Here is a 21396-nt window from a genome sequence, read left to right on the forward strand (position 1 = left end):
CCGCAGCGCAGTGGGCACCGTGCCCTGCCCAGCCGGGGCTCTCTGGCACAGAGCAGCAGCAGCGCCAGCGCCGTTCAACCCGCTCCTGCCTTGGCTTCCCCTGGCACACAGAAGCCTCTGGAAATCAGCACCGCCAGCGGCGTTCCCAGCTGGGAGCAGCTGCTGCTGGCGGGCAGATGCTGCCAGTTCGACTGCTGCCAAAGGGGAAGAGAGGCAGAGATGTACCCGCACCGGAGCCCTGGGCATGTCCAATAAAGGTGCAAATATGTGGGGAGATTTGTTAGGAAACATTTCAGCCGTGATGCCAACAGTGGCTTCTCTCCTGGTTCTGTGTGTTCCAGACGAGTAATGTTGGGTCTGACAATTAAGAAGCAGATGTTATGTGGATGTTCAAATGTGTAGTGATGGTATTGTAATATATCCTCCCATAGTCCTCTTTCCCGTCCCCCTTGTAATAGCCTGGGTAGTCAGGGCATTTGGGGAGGGCTGGCTTGTGACCAGCAGGCAGGGTGTAACAACACCTGACCTCCAGTCAGGATGCAGGAAAGTAATCTCCTCCAATGGATAGCAGAGAAAAAGTTGACTGACAAAACTTTTAGAGGAGCTAAGGGTATAAAAGGCAGAGCATCGTTTTTGTAGATGAGCACATGGCTGCTAGTCACAGAGACTCCCAATGCTGCAATTTTTCCTTATTCATTCCTTTGTTAAGGTTTATTAAACCTTTAAAATTTTAAAAGTGAGAGTCATTTCTCACATGTGCAATGCTGTGGGCCATTATCTTGGTCTGGTTTCCTTTGCTTGGGTCCCATCTGAGTGCTCAGCTGGGGTACAGGCTGTATGTGCTTGGGGCACTCCTGGAGTTCCTCTTGGATCCCCTGAACAACAGGGTTTGGCCCATGAGGGGGTTTTGCGCTGCTTTGTGACACAGAAAAACTTCCCAGGCTCTTTTGTGTTTGCTGTAGGGAAAGTTGGTTATTGCTTTGCATAAACTCACAGACCAACATGGAGCGTTTGCTTTGTGATGTCAGGGCATGGTTGCCACCTTGTCGTCGTGACATCAGAAGGTTGCCTTGGTGCACAGAAGGCCTGAGTGTCAGAGCAGCCCTAGGCTCAGTTGAGGAGAACTTTTCTGGTTGGGGTATTTGTCAGTGGGTAGCTGCCCACTGACAAGAGCCTTGTTTCTTCTATTTACCTAACTTTCAAAAATGACAATGTTTCACCATCTGGCCACAGCAGCTTTTGCTGCTTATGGCATTTCTTTTTCCGCGTATTACGTTACACATTTTGCACGTAAGTAGAGTTTTCCATTTTACTTAGGTTAGGGTGTATCCTTACCTGGATTTTGTATGTCTTCCTGCTCTTTCTTGGGGGCTGAGTTTCTGATTTTGAAAGAGAAAGAGCATTAGGATGCCAGTGGTTTGGTAAAGCTCCTGTCAAGAGGCCCAGCTAAAAGGGGGTGTCTGTAGCCAGAGGGGCAGCATTTGCAGGGGAACCTGCAGGGCTTCCATTCCCTCCACGGGAGAGTCTGTGGCAGCAGAGTCTGTCATTTCCTCAGGTTGCTGGGACAAGCAGGACAACTTCCAAAATGCAGCCTGGGAGGCCTTCTCAGAAGGCCTTCTAAGGACTTTGTAGTTCTCCCCAGAACTCAGGGAAAGCTTCTTTTGTTCCAAATTTTGTAATGAAAGGATTTGACTGTCTATTTTGACCCTTGACAGACTGCTAAAAGAGTGATTCCCTTTGCAGTGAAGTGCAAGTGCCAAAGCAGTGAGTGTCTGCTCCTGAGGCCTGGAGCTGCTGCTGTGCTCTTTCACAATAGAACTGCCACAGCTCAGGGGGATTCGGGGCAAGCTTTTCTGGGTGACTGTTGTCAGCAACTTAATGGGAATTAGTGCATGCAACTTCTTTTTTTAAAAAAGTACCTGAAAGACAAGAGAACAATAGCTGCTTTATCTGCTGGACAGAACAGAAGCATTGAGTGTTGAAGAACAATTTGCATTTTCTTGATCATGTTTGTATTCATTTACTGGCTAACCTGGCCAAAGTGTAGGCACAACCAAGATTATTGTCCTGATCTCTTGCTGGCTGTGTGAAGGAACTATGTCACGTGGAGGGATGTTGATAAAGAAAAATACTCTCTGTTTGGGTTGACTTCTTCTCTTCTGTGGGATTCAGCAGCCCAGGCAGTTTTCTCACAGCACTTGTTCATTTTCCCTTGCCCCCTACAGGTCACCTGAAGCATGTATTCAGAGGTGCTGATCCTGAGGTGAGTGAGAAAGGAACATTTAATGTTCCTGGTGCTTAAGAATCGTAGAGCAAGCTGTGAGCATGGCCTGTGGCAGTAGAGTGTAGAGGGCCAGCTGGGCAGGCTGAAAGAAAATCCATATCCATGTCTGCAGAAGAAATAACAAAGGCATTGCTGGTTATTTCCCAATTTTCCATTTCAGAACTTTGAAGGAATGAAAAGCTCATGTTGCAGAGAGAATGTTGCTTCTTGATAGTAGCCAGGGCAAAATGTCTAATTCAGAACTATTAGCAATTCTGTTGAATTAGCCCATTTAAATTTAGTGTCAGTGACTGAGAATCCCATTGTTATCAAAGTTTCTGATTTGTCCTTAGCAGAGCTGGTTGTAGAAATAGAGCTGAATAGCATAAAGTGCTGAATAGAAATAAGGTTATAAATTATAGGTAACTTTCTGTCCCTCACACTGCTGTCTGTCCACAGATCACAGAACCAACTGCAGTCTCTCCTCTGGCTCCCTCTGCTCATGGAGAGGAGGCCGAAGAGGAGGCAAATGAGGTGGATGAGCGCCAGCCTCCAGCTGTGCTCACACCACAGCCTGAACATTCTGAGCCAGTAAGTGCCAGCTGTGTGTGCTGCTGTCTTTAGTGCAGGGCAGAGCTGCAAGTTTCTGACCAGCCAGCACTTGCTGTTGCTGGCTGAGGATGCTGAGTGCCGGAGTCCTGCCAGGACCCAGTGATTGCCCCCAGTCTGTGAGAGATGGACAATGGGCTTTGGTCTGTCATGTTTAGGGACCAGTTTCCTGGCATTTTGATAGGGGCCAGCCTGAAGCATGAAGGCTCCCTGTTCCCAGAGCAGGGAGCGTGTCAAAGACACTGTGCTCAGCCTTGTTGGATACACAGGGGACACTGTGGCGTGGAGAGACCTGTCCCCCTGCACAGACTGGCCAAGTAGCTGCAGGCACAAAAAAAAATGTTGATCTGACCACACAAGTTCTTTCTGGTGCTTTGTCTCCACAAACTTCTTGGGTGTGCTTACTTGGGAGTATTTCAGAGACACACTGGGGATGTAGAGTTGCTGCTTGAAGTCAGGGATTTTGGTGCCTTTGTTGCCAGGTTGCTCTTTTGCCTCTTCAGGCAGAGCAGCCAGTAGCAGAGCAGATAGGTGCTTGAGTCTGCCTGTTTCTTGGTCTTTGATAAGCTGCAAGGAGATGACTGTGTTGTCCATGAAGCTGTGGGGGGGCATTCTTGTCAGGCGTGGCAAAAGAAACAAAGGGAATAGTTCTGAACCCTTCTTCTGAGGCAAAAACCAGACACTGCATGTGTCTGTCGATACCTTCTATTGTGTAGTCTGCTTTGAAAACTGCATTGGAGCCTAGAGTGGGAGCAAAGCTGAAAGTCCTTGACTGCTGTCTTGTAATGCTAAACCCAGGATGTACACCTTGCAATGATGCCTGCAGTATCTGAAGTGCAATGGGCACCTTTGTGGCTGGGGAGCTGCGTGGGCCCAAAGGACGCAGGGCTGGCGGCCGTGAGCAGCTGGAGATGAGGCAGCGTGGGGCCAGGGGGCCCAGAAGGCCAAGGGCACGGTGGCTGTGCCAGCAGCAGTGGGGCAGCAGGAGCAGGGCAGGGAGCGTGGCCCTGTGCTGGGCAGCGCTGCGGCCGCAGCTGGAGTGCTGTGTGCAGCTGTGGGCCCTGGGAAGCAGAAAGTCATGGAGGGGCTGCAGCGTGGGCACAGAGGGACAGGGGAGCTGGGCAAGGGGTGCAGCACAAGGCCAGGGAGGAGGTGCTGAGGGAGCTTCAGCCTGGACAATGGGGGCTCATGAGGGACCTTCAGGCAGACTTCCATTGATCCCTGCCTTGGATCCATAGAGCCAATGCTCAGCACGAGGGCTGTTTCCCTGCCAAACATCCCTTCACTGCATCCAAGTGCTTTAGACACTGGAGTAGGTAACACTTTCATATTTTGTTTATTTGTTTGTTTGCTAGAAGGAGAAGCCTTGTGCAATTTCTCCTTCTCCAGGGAGCAAGGGAGCTTTTTTCTCAATCTTTCCTGCCCTTTTACAGCACTGGCAGAAATTTTGCTAGAATTTTAGTGTTCAAGGAGGCAGTTCTGGATAATGCAGTATTTTTGCACAAGAAGACATAGTTTGGGGCAGGGATGTTGGTGCAGAACGAGCTGTTCTGGTGCCAGACCAGCCAGTAGGGCTTGCCCATCCTTTTCAAGTTAACGGCTCCCGTGTCTTTTGGCAGCCCAGGGAATCAGTGTGTGTTGTGTTTGGGAACTGAGTAGGAAATCAATGCCCTTGCATTCCAGCTGGTGCTCAGAGATTAGAGGAGCTGGGAGGGGCTGGGCTGCATTTCTGATTCCAGCCACTTTAGCACCATCAGTGTGGGCGAGTCCAAGCGAAGAACTTGCCCGAGCACAGATGCACAAAGAGTGCAGTTCCCAGTGCAATGCTCTGGGTCTGATTGCATTCCATAAGGACCTACATGCTCCAGATTCCCCAAGAGTGTGGGTTACTGAAGCAACAGGAGAGCAAGTTCAGGATGGCTGCTAATTAGGGCATTGCTGCCGAGTGCTGATGTGTGTAGTGACAGAAAGGACAGGATTGATTCAGGGTGACCCCCACGTGGCGAAAAATGTGCTTTCACTCTATGATTAAGAAGGTTAAACAAATGCTTTCTTAAGCTATGTTATATTACACTAGTACTATATTAAAACTACACTAAAGAGATACTTCACTAAAAAGCTACTGAAGAAAAACTCGTGACTGTCTCCAGGCAGTCTTTTATCTAATTAGCTAATCAAATTAAACAACTATCACTAAAATCCAACTAACAAATCACTTTCAGAAAACAATCACTATAACACATTCTTAATGTACTAAAAAACAAGAACAGCCAGTAGAGATTAGAATTGTTTTCTCTTCTTCTCTAAGTTTCTCACTACCTTCCCTTAAAAAAAACCTAGGAGAGAGAATTATATCTCTCTCCATTCAAAGAATGTAAATACCACAGTACAGTAAAGAGATATTATAAAAGTGAGATCTGTCTATCTATCTATCTATCTATCTATCTATCTATCTATCTATCTATCTATCTATCTATCTATCTATCTAAATCTTCCTGACTCTGCTCCAAAGCAGTGGAAGATGCAAAGCTCACCTAAAGGCATCCCTTCAGGAGAGACAAACAGGACATGGCAGAAGCAGAGGGAGGCCCTCACCAGACCCTTGAGAAATGCCACCCCTTCCCTGTCAGCTGCCTGAGAGGCTGCTGGAGCTTCAGTCCCAGATGGCCCCTGATTGTAGGGCCAGGGTCACTTTGGAATCTGTGCCTCCCCTCGGGCAGAGAACGACCCAGGAGAGCAGCAGCACAGTGCTTTGGGAACGTGTGAGCCCAGCAGTCTGTGAGTCTTGGCCCACAAAGGGCGTATGGGAAGTTGAAACCCATCTTCTCTTGCTTTCTGTGCAGGTGCTTCTAGAGAAAGAGCAGGAGCACACTGCCTCATCTGAGCTGCCATGCCAGACTCAGGGAGAGCTGTTCCCTGCCCGAGGGCAGGAAGAGCAGCTCAGGCAGCAGGTGGAAGAGCCACAGGAGAATGGCCAGGTGAGCCTGACTGGCCAGGGCACAGAGGGAAGGGCAGGGAGAGGGGCATAAACCAGAGCTCTTGGCACTGAGGAGGCCAGGAGTCCCACAGGCAATGGAGGCACAGAGCCTTGCAATCTGCAGAGATCAGCCCTGGGACAGGAGGTTTGCAATGGAGGCAGGTGTGGGGAGGGAAGCAGAAAGAAGGGGCTGAATAAATGTGATTTTGAGGCTAAAAGAGGGAAAAGCTGAGCTTGATGGCAGCTCTCAGTCCCTTGCTCTGCTTTTGTGTGTACAGAACATCAAGGCAGAGCCACAAGCAGAGCTGCCCGAAGCTCAGAGTGACATCATGGCAGTGAAGAGGAGGAATGAAGACATCCAAGAGGAGAAGAATCTCCCTATGCACAGGGGTAATCAACAAAAACAGGTGAATGAAGGAATGGCAGCCACTCCACTCATGAAAGAGAGTCCTTTCCATTGTTGTTTACAGAAAATTGACAAACAGATGCAGGCACAGCTGCAGGAAACTGAGGCTAGGACCAAGGCAAGGAAGAAGAGGCTAGATGAAAAAATTAAAATCATCAAAGAGAAAATTAATCACCTCCTTCAGGAGCAAAAGGCTCTAGAAAAGCAAGTGAGGGAAATAGCAATCAGCACTGCAGTCACCCAAGGGTGGTTTCTGCCCTCCTTGCCTTTCCAGTGCAGAGCAGCAGGGGTGGGTGATGCCTCTGAGTGCCATCCTGATGAGGCCTCTGTCAGAGCTGCTCTCAAGAACACTTCCTGCTCTGCTGGATCTCAGCTGATGCTCTAGACAGTGGCATTACTCCTCTGGCCATTTAGCCAGCAGTCATCCCAATGAACTCCTGCTGGCTTCTTCCAGGTGACCTTGTTTCTTGAGGTGTTTTTGCAGGTGAACATGGTCACTCATATAGATTTGGAATACGAGCTACAAGCTGTCTGTATCCCTTGCAGATCTGCTCCTGTCCTTTACTTTCTTCCCACTCGATGACTCCTGGCTGACGGGGACAAGCTGTAGTCTCTGACTGCTTTGTTCTGTTTGACTTGAGGTGGAAGTGTTGCCATCCTACCTGGCAGCCTGCAGAGAGTTCCAGCAAATGACGGGCAACCAAGAGCCCCGAGGCTGGCATGAGGCCCAGGAACTGACCCATCCAGAGATGCTGCAGGATAAGCACGTCCCGAGGAAGGTGCAGAAAAAGAGAATTTCATGGCAGGAGGTAGAACATTAGAATGAGGAGCTGCAAATGTATCTGCAGACCTAGGAGGGGAAAAGGAGTCCTTGGGAGGAAGTGGAGCGGTCGTTGCTGCAGTCATCCTTTAGAACAAGAAACTGGCTATGAACTCAAGTAAAACCAGCCTTTGGTTTTGACCATTTGGTTTCACAAGTGGACATCCAAAGCAATCCAGTGGAAGAGCTCTGCATGTGGCTGACAGCAGCTTCCTAAGGGCTTGCATTTCAAATGGCAATCTCTCTTGCATTTCAGGGCAATCTCTGCCACACCTTCCTGACATCAACTCATTTCTTGTCTCAGATCTATACTGACTTTGACACTGAAGCTGCAGCAGAAGCAGCAGTGCTGTCCCAAGGAGCCTTTGCTCCTCAGCTGAAGAAGTGGAGCCTGAGCCCTTGGTTCACCTCCCATGCTGACCCAGCTGCTGCTCAGCAACAGGAGATGGCGGGTGACTCCCTGGAGCAGCAGAGTACGTCTGGTATCTTTCTTATCTGAGGGACAGTGTGTTGTGTGCACGTGTCAGCATAGCTGTAACAGAGGGTTCTGCTCAGTTTAGTGTCGCAGAAGTGCTGGCAGTGCTCCGAGGCAGCAAGAGAGAGCTCTGGGTGTTCCTGCTGCCTCTGAGGGCAGCTTAGACTGGCTGGAGTTTGCCTGAGCTTCCCTCTCTGCCGAAGGCAGAAGCAGGGATTGTTCCTGGATCAGCAGAAGGCTGTGACTGCTTGAGTCCTAGCCACTGGCAGAAGCCCTGCTGAGATCAGTCTCTAGGAGAACACATCAAGCCCTTTGTGATTCTGCAGCACAACCCAATGAATCTGCTTCTTGCCCTTAACAGCTGCCAGAGCTGTGCTCTCAGATAAGATCTGGTGGGGTTGAGAAGAGAGCCCAGTGTATTCTGTGTCTACCACCACCTGTTGGGACAAAAAGGGCACTGATCTGTGCCTGGGTGTGGCTGATCTCAAAGCCCATCCTGTTGTGTCCTGAATGGGGGCAACAGCTTGTCCGGGGCTCAGGCTTACTCTGGCTTCTTCCCATCAGTGCCTGTCGGTGCTTATGCTTGGGCTTTGCCAGACTTGTGGTCGCTGCCCTGTCCCTGAGGGCTGGTGACAATGCAGGGGCTGGAGCCTTCCTTAGCTGGGAGGGTCTCGCTGCTGCCCGGCTGCTGCAGCACGGAGCTGCCTGAGGCAGTGTGGGATCTCAGCACCTCAGGATGGAGGTGCAGAGAGGCCGAGACCACCCTTGGGGGGCTCGGGAATCCTGGAATGTTGCCAGAAGTGTCTGGTGGCAGGATTTTGATCCTACACAGGAGATGAGACCTGTATGAGGATAGGAGGATTCCACTGGGTGAATGGTGAAGGGATAAGTTAATTAGAGTGTAAAACACAGGGTTTAGGATTTTGGTACAGGGGGGTCTAGAGAAGTAAGATGGAGGAATTGGGGCGTGTCCTGTCCTTCTTCTTCTTCTTCTTGGCCTCCATCTTCTGTGGTGGTGGTGGCACTTTGGGATTGGTCATTACTAAAAGTGCACCGGTTAATAAGAGTAGAAGGTATTGGGGAGAAATAGTAAATATTGTATACGTAACTTCGAGTATAAAGATAAGTGACCGCCCAGGGGGCTCGGAGTGTGCCCATGGCTGACTTGCTGTGCAGACCTCTGTCGGGCTGAAAGAAAATCTTTTAGATAAACAATTAATAAACACCAAGACCGAGACAGGATCAGAAGTCTCTCCTCGTTCTTTGAAGCGTCGGCTCTCCAAGGCCATCCCTGGGCCTTTCCAGGCCACCAGAACAGCAACAGCCAGAAAACCTAACAAGTGGCGTTCGCTGCGTGGGCACCCCCCACCAACCCTTTCGGGGGGGGATCAGCCCTGAAGAGCTGAAGAGCTGAAGAGCCGAGAGAGCAGTTCCTGAGGAGAGAAGCTTGAGAAAAAAAAAAAAAAAGGAAAAGAAGAAAGAAGAAAAGAAAAGAAAAAAAAAAAACAGCCAGAAGAGTCTGCAAAAAAAAACAGCAGTCACTGAGAATTCCATCTCTCAGCTTCTGCCGAAGGCAGTTCGCAGAGCAGCCCGGATCGGAACCAGAAGGCGCCTCTGGATTCCTTCTCCTGTGACCTGCTGGACAGAGACGGGAGCCTTCGGACAGCTCTGACGACAGATTCGGTGAGAAGGTCAAAAAATAAGAACATAATTGCACACTCTCCCAAAAAACAACGGGAAATTTTGTCCGCCTTACAAGGCGTGGCTCAAGCATATACAGAAGGGATCCCAAGAAAAGAATTAAAACAGCTGTTGTTGTGGGCAAGGCTTAATTACCCACTGGCCGAAACATGCCTGCTATTCGAAGTGGGGTTTTGGCAGGAAATTAATAGGCATTTATATTTTCTAGCAACAAAGAAGGACGAGACAGCGTTAAAGCTGCTCTCGCCGGCAAGGAAAATGCTTGAAAGGCATTTCGGTACAGTCGAAAAGACTGGGAGAGCAACGAAAAGTTGCCGGCACCCTCAGAAGGAGGGTGGGGAGCAAAGCTCCAGGAGAAAAAAAAAAAAGAAAAAATTTTAATTAGTTCTGGCCTCAAGAAGCCAGGGGAAAGGGCTCTCGAGAAAAGAGAGCAGGAAATAATATTAAAGCCCCCGGTCCCAAAACCCAGAAACCCCAAGAAGCTCCTAAAGCGTCCTAAAACTCCGGAGAATATAAGGGAGTCAGGATCGGAGGAGGGGGTGCAGGGGGAAGAGAAGGGATCGGGGGGGGAGGCGTTTCCCGCGGGGGGCACGGCGCGGCAGCGGCGGAGCCGGCGGGGAGCGCGGGTGAAGAGATAAAGGGAGACATGAGTGCAGACGCGGCTTTTATCAGCGCGGCGCCGGGGGGTGGCGGCCGCTCCGGCCGCTCCGGCCGGCCGGCAGAGTAACCCGGGAGCAAAGTCGGGTCGAATTGCGGGGCGGGCCCGGGTGCCGGCGGGGGGCGGGCTGTACACACCGGCGGGAGGAGCCAGGGACACAACGTCAGAGGGAGAGGAGACAGAGTCGGGACAGACTGAGGGGAGGAGATTCGGAGGTGGAACGAGGGGGAGAGAGTGACGTCTCGGGCGAGGAGGGGCCGTGCTCGGGATCCTATGTCCCAGCGGCTCCACACCCTCCTCAGACTTGATGCCTCTGGTATAACCCTCGGAGTCCCAGTCCCTTCCCTTCAAGGGAGACGTTCTGGTGTTCAAGCTCCATTTTCAGCTGAATTAAAAGCCAAGCAGACACGGTCTCAAATGAGATCACGAACACGGCAGTCGACAGGACAGGGGCAGTCGAGCTCAGGCTGTCATCCGAGCTGGGGAGGCCGGTGACAGCGCCACCTAGTGGGGGGCAAGGCTTTCGCTTGTATCTCCACAGATCGAGGTCTGAAGTGGGTGTCGGCACGGCACGTGAAGCCATTCCGAACACGAGAACACGAGAACGTTGATCCAAAAGACAAAGAGACGAGCACTCAAACGGAAGTCGAGACTCAGACGGTGGTGAACGATTCAGAAGAAAAATAAAAGAAGCTAAAGACTTTGGGGGAATCTTCTCTAGGGTCTTGAATGGAAAACAGAATAATAATTTCACGCAGGAGCGGAATTATGGGTTTTATGATGCTTATGTGCATCATTCTTTCATTCGTTACAGTAAACAATGGGGGTGATTTACCTATTACTCAACCAAGGCAAAATGTATGGGAGACTTTAGCTCAGGCAGCAAATTTAGATAGTATTTGCCTGACACATTCGAGGCCAGGAAAACCATTTTCAGCATGCATGATTGGATTGCCAGTGGACGAATGGCCAGTTCCAGGGCACTCCGCAGTTAACATTTCGCAGATCATTAAAGATCCTGTGAAAGAGTGGTGTGCTTGGACACATCTACTTCCTGTGGCTTCTACAGAACCTCAGGAATTGGAGATTTTTGGGTCCATGACAATGGAACTCTGCATGCAGTTTGAGACTCCGAATGTCACAAAGGCGAAAACTGTCGATTTGACTCCCATTCATGAATTCTATAAGAATGCGTCAGCATGGTGTAAATATATAGGGAAAACTATCAAAGGATCGGTCCAAGTCCCAGTGCAATTGCCACGGGGTTTGTTTTTAATTTGCGGAGACAGAATTTGGCACGGCATTCCTGCTAATGCCACGGGAGGTCCATGCAGCATTGGGGAAATTTCAATACTATCGCCTGATTTGAACATGTTAAGAGAGAAAAAACGCAGAGAAAAAAGATCAATAGAACAATATGCGACAGATTGCAATGATAAAATGTTTTCTTGGGACAAGAAAGCGAGTATTGCTACCGCAATTTTCTCACCGCAAACAGCATCAGGGGTAGCCTTGACTCAAATCGACCGCATGGGTTGTTGGCTGAGCAAACATGCACGGTCTGTGTCTGTCGCATTGGATGACATGTTAAAAGACATCAGTGGTACAAGGCAGGCGACTCTTCAAAACAGAGCGGCGATCGATTATCTATTGCTCGCTCATGGACATGGGTGTGAAGAGTTTGAAGGGATGTGCTGCATGAATCTCTCAGATCATTCAAGGTCAATTCATGAAAGTATCAAAAATATAAAGGACAGCATAAATAAACTTGGCGAGATCACAGGATCATGGATCGATCAGCTGGTAGACTTCTTTGACATCTCTCCCATTTGGAGAGGAATTTTAAGAGTAGGATTCTATGTTTTAATAATTCTCCTATTCCTCATACTTGTCATCCCATGCATATTTGCATGTTTAAAACACACTATGAATCGGATAACAAAGGAAGTCTTCCTGGTGCAAACAGAAGGGGGAGATGTGGGATCTCAGCACCTCAGGATGGAGGTGCAGAGAGGCCGAGACCACCCTTGGGGGGCTCGGGAATCCTGGAATGTTGCCAGAAGTGTCTGGTGGCAGGATTTTGATCCTACACAGGAGATGAGACCTGTATGAGGATAGGAGGATTCCACTGGGTGAATGGTGAAGGGATAAGTTAATTAGAGTGTAAAACACAGGGTTTAGGATTTTGGTACAGGGGGGTCTAGAGAAGTAAGATGGAGGAATTGGGGCGTGTCCTGTCCTTCTTCTTCTTCTTCTTGGCCTCCATCTTCTGTGGTGGTGGTGGCACTTTGGGATTGGTCATTACTAAAAGTGCACCGGTTAATAAGAGTAGAAGGTATTGGGGAGAAATAGTAAATATTGTATACGTAACTTCGAGTATAAAGATAAGTGACCGCCCAGGGGGCTCGGAGTGTGCCCATGGCTGACTTGCTGTGCAGACCTCTGTCGGGCTGAAAGAAAATCTTTTAGATAAACAATTAATAAACACCAAGACCGAGACAAGATCAGAAGTCTCTCCTCGTTCTTTGAAGCGTCGGCTCTCCAAGGCCATCCCTGGGCCTTTCCAGGCCACCAGAACAGCAACACAGAAAACCTTACAAGGCAGCAGCCCCTGCTCTGGGCCGGCTTCTGCCTCGCACGGCCTGGGCTCACAAGAGGGTCAACATCTCCTCTGGGCAGCTCTCTGTGTCACAGGGACGCCTGAGGAGCTCTGCTGTCCTCTGTGCCCGTGCCCGCCGTGCTGAGTTGGGAAGATGGGGACGTGTGCGGTGCCGAGAGGGCGAGTGCAATGGGAGCGACTGAGCCGCGCTGTCAGGGTGAAGAGAAGTGGCGCGGTTCTTCACATGGGGCATGGGCAAGGGCGTCTTTGGGCTCAGCCTGCTCATAAAGGGTGAGGGTCCTGATGCTGAAAGCCCCGTGGGGATCGGTTCTAGCATGAGCTGCTCTGGTTTACAAATGCAGAGGCATTCTTCTGGCAAACTGCTGCAAGGTGGAAAAGATGGGAACACTTGGCAATATTCCTCCTGTTCTGAACTTGACATCTGTTCAGAGGAATTGATTCTAGATGTCCTGGTGCACTTAATCTTAGCAAGTAGGAAACCTTTTATAAATCTCACAGTGTTTATTCCCAAGAAAACAAAGGCACTGTTAGTTCCAGCTCTCCTAAATGTTTCTAGATGACAAACTTACTTGCCTTGGTAGGTATTCTCTTCTGGTCTCAGTCTCCTCTGAATGTATCTCCCTGTGCTTCCCTGTGTGCCTGCTGTCAAGAGGTCTCTCACTTAAAAGGATGCTGGAAATCAGTCTCTGTGCCAGCCACTTGTGCTGTGGGCCTGCTGTTCTTTTCTTGTTGTTCCAGTTCCTGTTCCTGTTGTTGTTAGCCCGCTGTCCACCAAGGGAGGGCTCAGAGCCCCAGACAGTGGGGCTGCCTTTTGTATCTCCTAGAAGGTGGGATGTCTGCTTTAAAGTGAACATCTTGCATTTTGTTTCCCTCAGGGAGAATGGTGAAGATGGAAAATCCTATTGTAAAATACATTGAACTGGAAAATATTGGCAGTGGGTGAGTCCAAGCAATGTTAATGGTACAAAACTATGCATCAGGTGTTTTGCTGGTGGAATAGGTATCAAGTGTGAAGTCAGACAAGCTGCAAATGTGTTCAGGCACTGGGCTTAGATTGTCAGTGCTGATCAGAATTTCTAAGTGTGCTCAGAAGGCATTGTCAAAGACATCTCCATGCTTCCAGTGGTCCTGCAGGTCTGCGGTACTTACAGCACAGATCACCTGTGTGGGCTGGCTTTCACTGCAAGATCTAAATGGCTTCTCCTCTCTCTGCTTTTGTTTTGTTTCTAGGACTTTTGGAGATGTTTGTAAAGCACTTGACACTGCCACAGGAGGAGAGGTAAATGTCAGCAACCCCTGTGGACTCTGCTGCACTCGAGGGCTTTCCCCTCTGGTGTGAGCTGTGGCTGGAGCTTTGGGCAGAGCTGTGCTGAAAAGGCACAAGAAGCACAGACTGGTGCCAGCCCACAGAACACGTTTGGGACTTTGTCCTCCTCAGCTGCCAGAAGGAAGGCACGGAGGGCAGCGGTTCCTTTCAGAGAAGGACGCGCTCACTCGCTCTCCATTGCTAAAACAAAGGTGGTGCCTGCGAGCACCTCGCTGCTCTTTGGGGCTGCAGCTTCAGAGTCATGGCTTCTCATTTCTGGCAGCCAGTAAATGCATCTGAAAGTTACTGGTAGTTCCTTAGCCACCTGCAGTGCTGCACTTGGGAACTGCACGTAGGGAGAGATCTGCAAGGCGTCCCTGAAAGCCCTAAGCCCTGCCCATAGCCCAAGATGTATCCACAGAGTATGAAGGCATGGATTACTTCTTCTGAGTCCCAAACCAAGCAGCAGAGAGTATGGTCAGAGGTTTGTGGGTGATAACTGCGACACTGCTGTTACCAAGTGGTCAAGGCAAAATGCCAGTGGCCCCACGTGCCCTGTAACTGGCTCCCAAGGGAGCAGAGAAATGGGCTGTTGGAATGTCAGTTCCTGATTACTGCAGTGCCTAATCACAAGGCAGTTTGGCACAGCTCAGCTGTGTCATTGCAAAATCACTCGCTCCACGTGCCTTGTGGTCTCATGCCACCAACCTCTCAAGTTACTGATTTTCAATGTCGTTTTAGGTGGCCATCAAGAAAATACAGCTTCAAGGACTGGGGAAGAAGGAACTAAAAGTCAACAAACTCATGGTCATGAAGGTGAATAGAAATCCCAACCTGGTCAACTGTTTAGACAGGTGAGTTGTGCTTTTGTCCCATGAATGTTTGTTTGCATGTTGCAAACATGCAAGGTAAAATCCCACTTTGGTCACTGGCAGAAAATAGAGCTGTAATTATTGGCTAATTATTATTGCTCTTTTCATCTCCAGTGGATGGGAAGAGATTGCATTTTGTCTGCATGAGTCTTCGCTGGCACATGGTATTTGAAAATTGTTCAAAAACCCGGATGAGTTGTGTCTTACTAAATCAATGATCTCTATATTCACAGCCACCACTTTGTTTTGGAGCTTAATTTTTTTCAAGTGTCTTCTTATGTCCAGGTAAACTAACAAGGATTTCCCTTGGATTGTTGCCACTGTTTTCCATTGCTATGCATGCCAGGAAGACTAGGTGCTTTTTTTCCAGAAACACCATGCATGACAGGTTTTTTTATCTGGGCTGTTACTAAACTGCACATTTTGCTTGCTGCCCAGCTGCCCATCTAAGACATCTCCTTTTTTGCAGCTGTGCCTTTCTCCTTGAGACTGCACAGATGGCAAACAATGCACAGCCAAGAGGGAATGTCTCTTCCTTTATTTTGTCTTTGTCTCAAAGGGACCTGAAAAGAAGAACCAACCTGTCTTTTCCAAACAGCAACTTAGCCATGTACATTCATCTCCATGCCCTTGTTTCCTTCTTTCAGCTACCTTGTGGGTGAGGAACTGTCCCTGGTTATGGAGTACATGGATGGAGGCACTCTGAGCAATGTCATCAGCCAAACCTACCTGTCGGAAGATGAGATGGCAGCCATCAGTCGGGAGGTCAGCAATCCCAGCTGTATTTCCAAGGGCTTGGGCAGGATTGTCTGGGAAACAGGGGCTCAGAGCTGGAGTGATTTCCTGCGCCAACCTTTGTTTCTGTGTTGCTGCTATTCTATGGGCAAGTAAAAGCATCTCAAGTGAAAGGCCTGCCAGTGCCCCTGCACTCCCTGTACTCAGTGCCAGTACTCTTATCTCCTCCTATTGTATTCTCGCTCTGTCTCTTGTATTTGTATTCGCTGTTCTCCACCTTGCCTCTCTACATGTTTGCCTGGAGTCTGTCTTCACTGCATTCCTTGCCTGTAAAAGGAAAGGTGCTGGTGGCAGGATTTGAAATAACCAGAAAAGAAAAAATACTCATTTCTCAGAGTCCTCAGCTGAAAAGGATAGAAGTGCAGCCAAAATGCTCTTTGCTTCCACAAAGTGACTGGTGTGATACTTCCAAGCCTGTGCTGAGGCCAGCAAGAAAATCTTTTCCATGCAGCCTCCCACGCAAAAGTGATCCACTAAACACCAAAGGGAGGGACTTTTCCTTTCCAAACCCCTCCTTTGTCCTCTGCATGGAAAAAGCACGTCCACTGCAGTAGGAGTCGTCCTGGCTGGTTTGCAGGGGACAGCCTACAACAGCAGGTGCTGTTGCTCTTTCAAAAGCTGACGTGCCTTTCCTCAGAAAGGTCCTGCCCTGCAAGTGTTGGAGCAGCAAGCTCTTCCTCTCAGTGGCCATTACTGTTCTGCCCTTAATCCCCATTCCCCTGGAGAGGGAATCTTTTCGATTCTTTGTTTCCCTTCTTGTGTGATGAAATCACATCACTCATTTTTGCCCTTCTGTTTCTGTTTTCTCGCTCAGTGCCTGCAAGGACTGGATTTTCTTCATGCAAACCATGTCATCCACCAAGATGTGAAGAGCAGAAACATCCTTCTCAGAACTGACGGTTCTGTCAAGCTGGGTCAGTGTATTCCTGGTCAGGTGCAGCGTTCCAGGGATGTGGGTGTGGGGCTGCTTGGCGTGACTGCCAGCTCCCCAAAAATGGTGCTGGTGGCAGTGCAGGGACCCCTGCTGCGAGCTGAGGGCACAGTTGCAACGTGCACAGAGGTAGAAGGAGCCACAAGCAGTCAAGAGTGGCCTTGCTCTGTGTGGGTCCCTTCTAGACAGAGGGATCTACAATCTAAAGCTTCAGGGGAATGAAGTCCACTGCTGTGAGCAGCATTAAGAAACCTGGGTTTTTTTGGAAGTGGCCAATTCCATACTCCCTTGGCTAAATCCCCAAGGAAATCGAGTGTGGACAGTTCTCCAGGAGATTCAACAACACATTCTTAGCCTGAGAGTGGGGAATTGTTTTGCTTGGTTTCCTAATTGGAGCTGGCTTTCATGGTTTGTTTTTTTCTCCACAGCTGACTTTGGCCTCTTTGCTCAGCTCAGCCCTGAGCAGGGCAGACAGAGCTCCGTGGCCGGCGCTGCTGGGTGGCTGGCGCCTGAAGTGGTGACAGGCCAACCATGTGGCCCCAAAGTGGACATATGGTCTTTGGGAATTGTGGGCATCGAAATGGTGGAATGAGAAGTTCCTTCCTGGAATGCAACTCCTGTCTTGGTAAGGTGCAAATACTCACCGATCCCACTGTCTTTCTCACCTGTCCCGTGTTCTGTGTGCCATTGGACAAAATCCCATTGCCATCTGCTGGCACCACTTCCACCAAGGTCCCCTTCTAAAAATGCCCCTGCAACACATCAGCGTCTGCTGTAGCTTTGGTTGTATCAGAAAGGGAAGTGGCAGTTCAGAAACCTAACCAGTTCAGAAACCTGCCATTTTGGCCTCCAGCCATGCCTGACATTTCTCACTTGTTTTTTGAACAATGTTGGAACTCTGTTTTTGAAGGACAAGAATTTTTCAGTGGACAGGGTAGACATACGATAAACATCCTGAGAAATGCAGGTTAGACCTTCCCAGTTTCAATTTTATAGAAAACATAGGAAAAAAGGAAAAAGAAAAGTAAACAAAAAAGGAAAAGAGGAAAAAAACCTACTACCAAAGCAATGCCCAAGCAGTTCTGATTGCTTTTTCATTTTTTAAATGCAGCTCTTCTCTTCCATTCTGTAGCATCTTCTCCAAATCCTGTGGTTGTTGAAACTTTCAGGCTTTCAAGTCATCTGTACATTGTTCAGTCACGTGTGTGGGTGGCCTGGATAAGTTTAGGATGTGTTTTTCTCCGACTGCAGTTAGAATTGTTTGCCAAACCCTTGGCTGTTTCTTGGTACTTTAACAAGTTGATGAGCTCGCAGGCAGGTGCCTGGGCTGGGATCCAGCATGGGCAATTGACACCGGTGCTGTGTTTCTTTACCACAGGAGCAGGGCCATCCCTGGCCTGCACAGTTCTAATGACAGGGAGGGCTCCAGCTCCCCACCATGGCCAGTGGCTGAGCTCAGCTGAGAGTCAGGATAAAACCCTCTTTGTCACCTCTGGTGATGTGGGAAAAGGACAGAAAGCCACATAAATTATTTGTACACAAGGAGAGTGCATTGCCATTTCTGGCTTTGAAATTCTCCTTTGGGTTGAAGAGGATAATAGCAAAGTCTCTTTGGTCACCATCTATTTCAGTGCCATGAGCACAGACTTATCATGACAGTGGTGGGCATTTTTATGGAGACTCCAAGGCCTCTTGCCATTGTTATTTTTGTCTATTTGAGATGGATTCTGCAAGTTGAGGTTTGAATAATTCCAAGTTGGTGTCTTATGTTTCTAAATACCATCTTGCAAAAGCAGAATGAGCTCTCTCCCCCTGACTTGTCAGCGTGCTAGAGCTTGGTTCCACATGAACCACGCTGGATAATGATCAGCTGATGTCTTGCCAATCTACACTGTAATTCCTTGGCCTGAGGAGTATCAGAAAGACCTGCTGAGCTCCACAGACACTGTCAGCTGCATGGAAGTGAGCATCCTTGGCCTTGCTGAAGAAACTGGAGCTCAGCTTAGGTTAGATGCTCTTGAGAAGGAGAAAGGCTGGAATCCTCAGGGGTTTCCAGAGGCCTGCGTGCCCAGAGGGACTGAGTTCTGGGGAGCAGCTGGATGTTTCTGCACATCATGGAAAGGGATTGCCAGACAGCTCAAGCCTCACCACAAGCAAACACTCCCCAGCTCTTCCCAGGCAACATTTGCTTTGGGTTTCAAGTTTTTCCCACTTGTCTGTCTGTGAAGATGCCCCTAAAACCATAAGGCAAGCCTCTCAGAACTGGTGTTACATTTCCAGAAATGAAGAAAAGAAGCCCAAACACATGAAAGTTGCTAAGGCACTGGTTTTTAGAGAGGAACTTAACCCCCTGTGCAGTTTCTTCTCCCTGGGAAACGTGCCTGAAACCTGGAAACCTGGGCATGAGGGTGTAAAGGCCACAGAGTCTCTTCTGCTTCTTGTGCAGTGCTGCTGAAACACTCAGGGACCGTGTTTCTCTCCCAGCCCAAGCCACATTCTGCCCGTCACCAAGCCAGAGCCTGGTGATTTGGAGAGCCTGCCAAAACCTCCCATTTGTTTCCTGGCACTTTCTGGGATGGGCCTACCATTCATGCATTAACTTGAGTAGCCAAATGAGTAGAGAGTGACTGTAGGGATGGAACCTCTCCTTCTGATTTGACCATGAAAGGTTTTTCTTTTCCATGTAAGGAAAGCAGAAATTTTCAGACTGCTGAGAAACAGAGCTGCAGGTGGCTCCTGTGTGTCCAAGCAGGCGTTTTCATCCCAGTACGTTTGTGCATGGATCTTAATGTGTCTGTGTTGAAGATGAGATTCCAAAGATTTGTTTCCTTACCTGAGGAATACCTGGTGGATTTCCTTTCTTTCCCTCCAATTCCCATTCTTTTCAAGAACAAAGCAAAAAGCTTGATTAGTTTTGTTTTGTGGCAGCTGTGCTTAAGGGACCAAGAAGCACTGCAGAAATACTTTCCATGTACTAACCCTTGGATACAGTAGAGTTAGTATAGCAAAGTCCTTCTTCCAAAAAGCCTCTCAAGCTGGCATGAATCCTCAGAGAAGCAAATGTCCTTTTGCTGATGTAGCTCCCACTAACTAGGTCAGTATATGAAATCAGCTGCCAAGGCAAGATCTGTGGGATGTTGGAGAGGCTGTGGCTGCATCGGGGTTTGGGTTTTTTGGTTGGTAAAGGAAAGTCATCTCTGGGTCTCTGCCAGGGCAGAAACTGCCACTGCAGAGTGGAGCTTAATCAATGAGATCTGGGAGAGCAGTGACAGATGGGAAAGAAGCAGGTGGAGCCCGGTGTCTCCTTTTTCCCCAGCCCCAACTCCTGATAGCCACAGGAGGAAGGCAAAAGCTGCAGCAGCCCAACCTATTTTCATCCTGCCTGCGTGACTTCCTCAGCTGCTGCCTGCAGACAGACGAGGAGCAGCGCTGGTCTGCCAAGGAGCTCCTGCAGGTAAAATGTGAAGGGGCTGCAGGTGAAACAGGCTCTGAGGGATGGGCTCCTCCTCCACTCAAGCCCAAGGCAGCAGATGAGCCCCCTTCCTCCTCACCTCCACTCTTGCTGCTCTTCAGATGAAAATGGTGAGGAATCCTAGACTGGGCTGGGCTGGCAGGGCCCTGCAAATGTCCTCTGGTGCAAGTGTCCTGCAATGAGCAGGGACATCTTTAAAGACATCAAGTTTCTCAGAGCCCTTTGCCACTGGAGCCGGAATGGTTGCAGGGATGGGGCACCTACAAGCTCTTGGGGCAAGCTGTGCCAGGGTCACACCATGCTCCGAGTAAACAAGTTCTGATTAGATCCTATTTGTGTTAAAAAATAATCACCCACATCCTCTTGTAACTGGCCCTGTTAAAAAAGATGTCCTCCACTTTCCTCAAAGCCACTCTGAAGTTTTGGAAAGTGGCAATAAAGTCTCCCTGGGGCCTGTTCTTGACAAAACTGAGCAACCCCACATCTCTCTGCATTTCCTGAGTCAGAGAGGCTGTTTCTGTCACCTTCTTTTGTAATTTGGTGGGGTATTCAGTTTTATGTAATGGCAAAAGAATTGAAGTAGAGCAATGCAGGGTACATAAACATGAAATGGTGGTGGAGGAACCCAAGGAAGCCAGTCCCAGCCTAGGGGTCAGAGATTTGGCTGTGGGCCGGAGGGGCTGTGGGGGGCTCACTGTCAGCCTCTGAGGGGCCCTGGTTTGTGCCCCCCAGCCCACCCTCAGAGGTTTCTGCCATGCAAACAGGGACAGCTGGGAGGGACTTGTCCCAGCCCCATCTGCTGCCTGGCACGCTCAAGCAGACGGGAACTGTGCCAGGGTTACTGCCAGGTTGTGTGGCAGAGAGGGAACTGCAGGGCCCAGTGCCACTGGGCTGGCCCTGCTGGGAAGGAAGGTGCCATCCAGCACACGAGGGGCAGGGCATGGAAAGGCAGACACTGCTTTCTGTCCCTGTGGGAATCAGCACAGTGCCTGTCTTTCAAAGAGAGGGACCAATGAGAGGCTTTGGAGTTTCCTGAAAAGAAGAAACTCCAAGGACAGAAAGCACCATTTCTAGAGCACTGGCAGGGCTAAAATCTCAGCAAGATGAAGACACCTGTATAAATGGATGAGTGGGATTCTGGGCCAGGTTTGCCTGTGATGGCAAAGTCTGCACATAAAGATGGAGGTGTAGACAGTCCCATTGTTCCTCTTCCTGCATCCTTCTAGGAGCAGGAGGAATCCTGTGAAGCACTGAGCTTGGAAAGTCATGGTTCATTGTTTTTTGTTGATCTGTTTTTTTTCCCCTTTGGGCAGCATCCATTTGTAAGATTTGCTGAGCCTGCGTCCAGCCTGGTGCCACTGATTGTTTCAGTGAAGAAGAGGAAGGAGACAAGAATGTGACAATCACATCAGGACCATTTATTCCTCAATCAGTTTAGAGTAGGATTGTAGGTTAGGATTAGGATTAGGATTAGGATTAGGATTAGGATTA

The 21396-nt window shown here is 49.3% G+C and overlaps 1 protein-coding gene across 1 annotated transcript in view; it reads left to right on the forward strand.

Annotated features, from left to right (window-relative positions):
- LOC132080775 (serine/threonine-protein kinase PAK 3-like) overlaps nucleotides 1-21305 on the forward strand; it is a 37921-nt gene extending 16616 nt beyond the window's left edge. Inside the window, 11 exon segments of the mRNA XM_059484057.1 lie at nucleotides 1234-1290; nucleotides 2226-2263; nucleotides 2723-2854; nucleotides 5716-5850; nucleotides 6128-6463; nucleotides 14577-14689; nucleotides 15355-15472; nucleotides 16317-16416; nucleotides 16862-17058; nucleotides 19750-19887; nucleotides 21219-21305. Coding sequence (XP_059340040.1) covers nucleotides 1234-1290; nucleotides 2226-2263; nucleotides 2723-2854; nucleotides 5716-5850; nucleotides 6128-6463; nucleotides 14577-14689; nucleotides 15355-15472; nucleotides 16317-16416; nucleotides 16862-17058; nucleotides 19750-19887; nucleotides 21219-21305 — 1451 coding nt within the window.
- The last annotated feature ends 91 nt before the right edge of the window (nucleotides 21306-21396 follow it).

The sequence above is a fragment of the Ammospiza nelsoni genome, chromosome 17 (genome assembly GCF_027579445.1).
Source record: "Ammospiza nelsoni isolate bAmmNel1 chromosome 17, bAmmNel1.pri, whole genome shotgun sequence".
In the NCBI taxonomy this organism is placed as follows: domain Eukaryota; kingdom Metazoa; phylum Chordata; class Aves; order Passeriformes; family Passerellidae; genus Ammospiza; species Ammospiza nelsoni.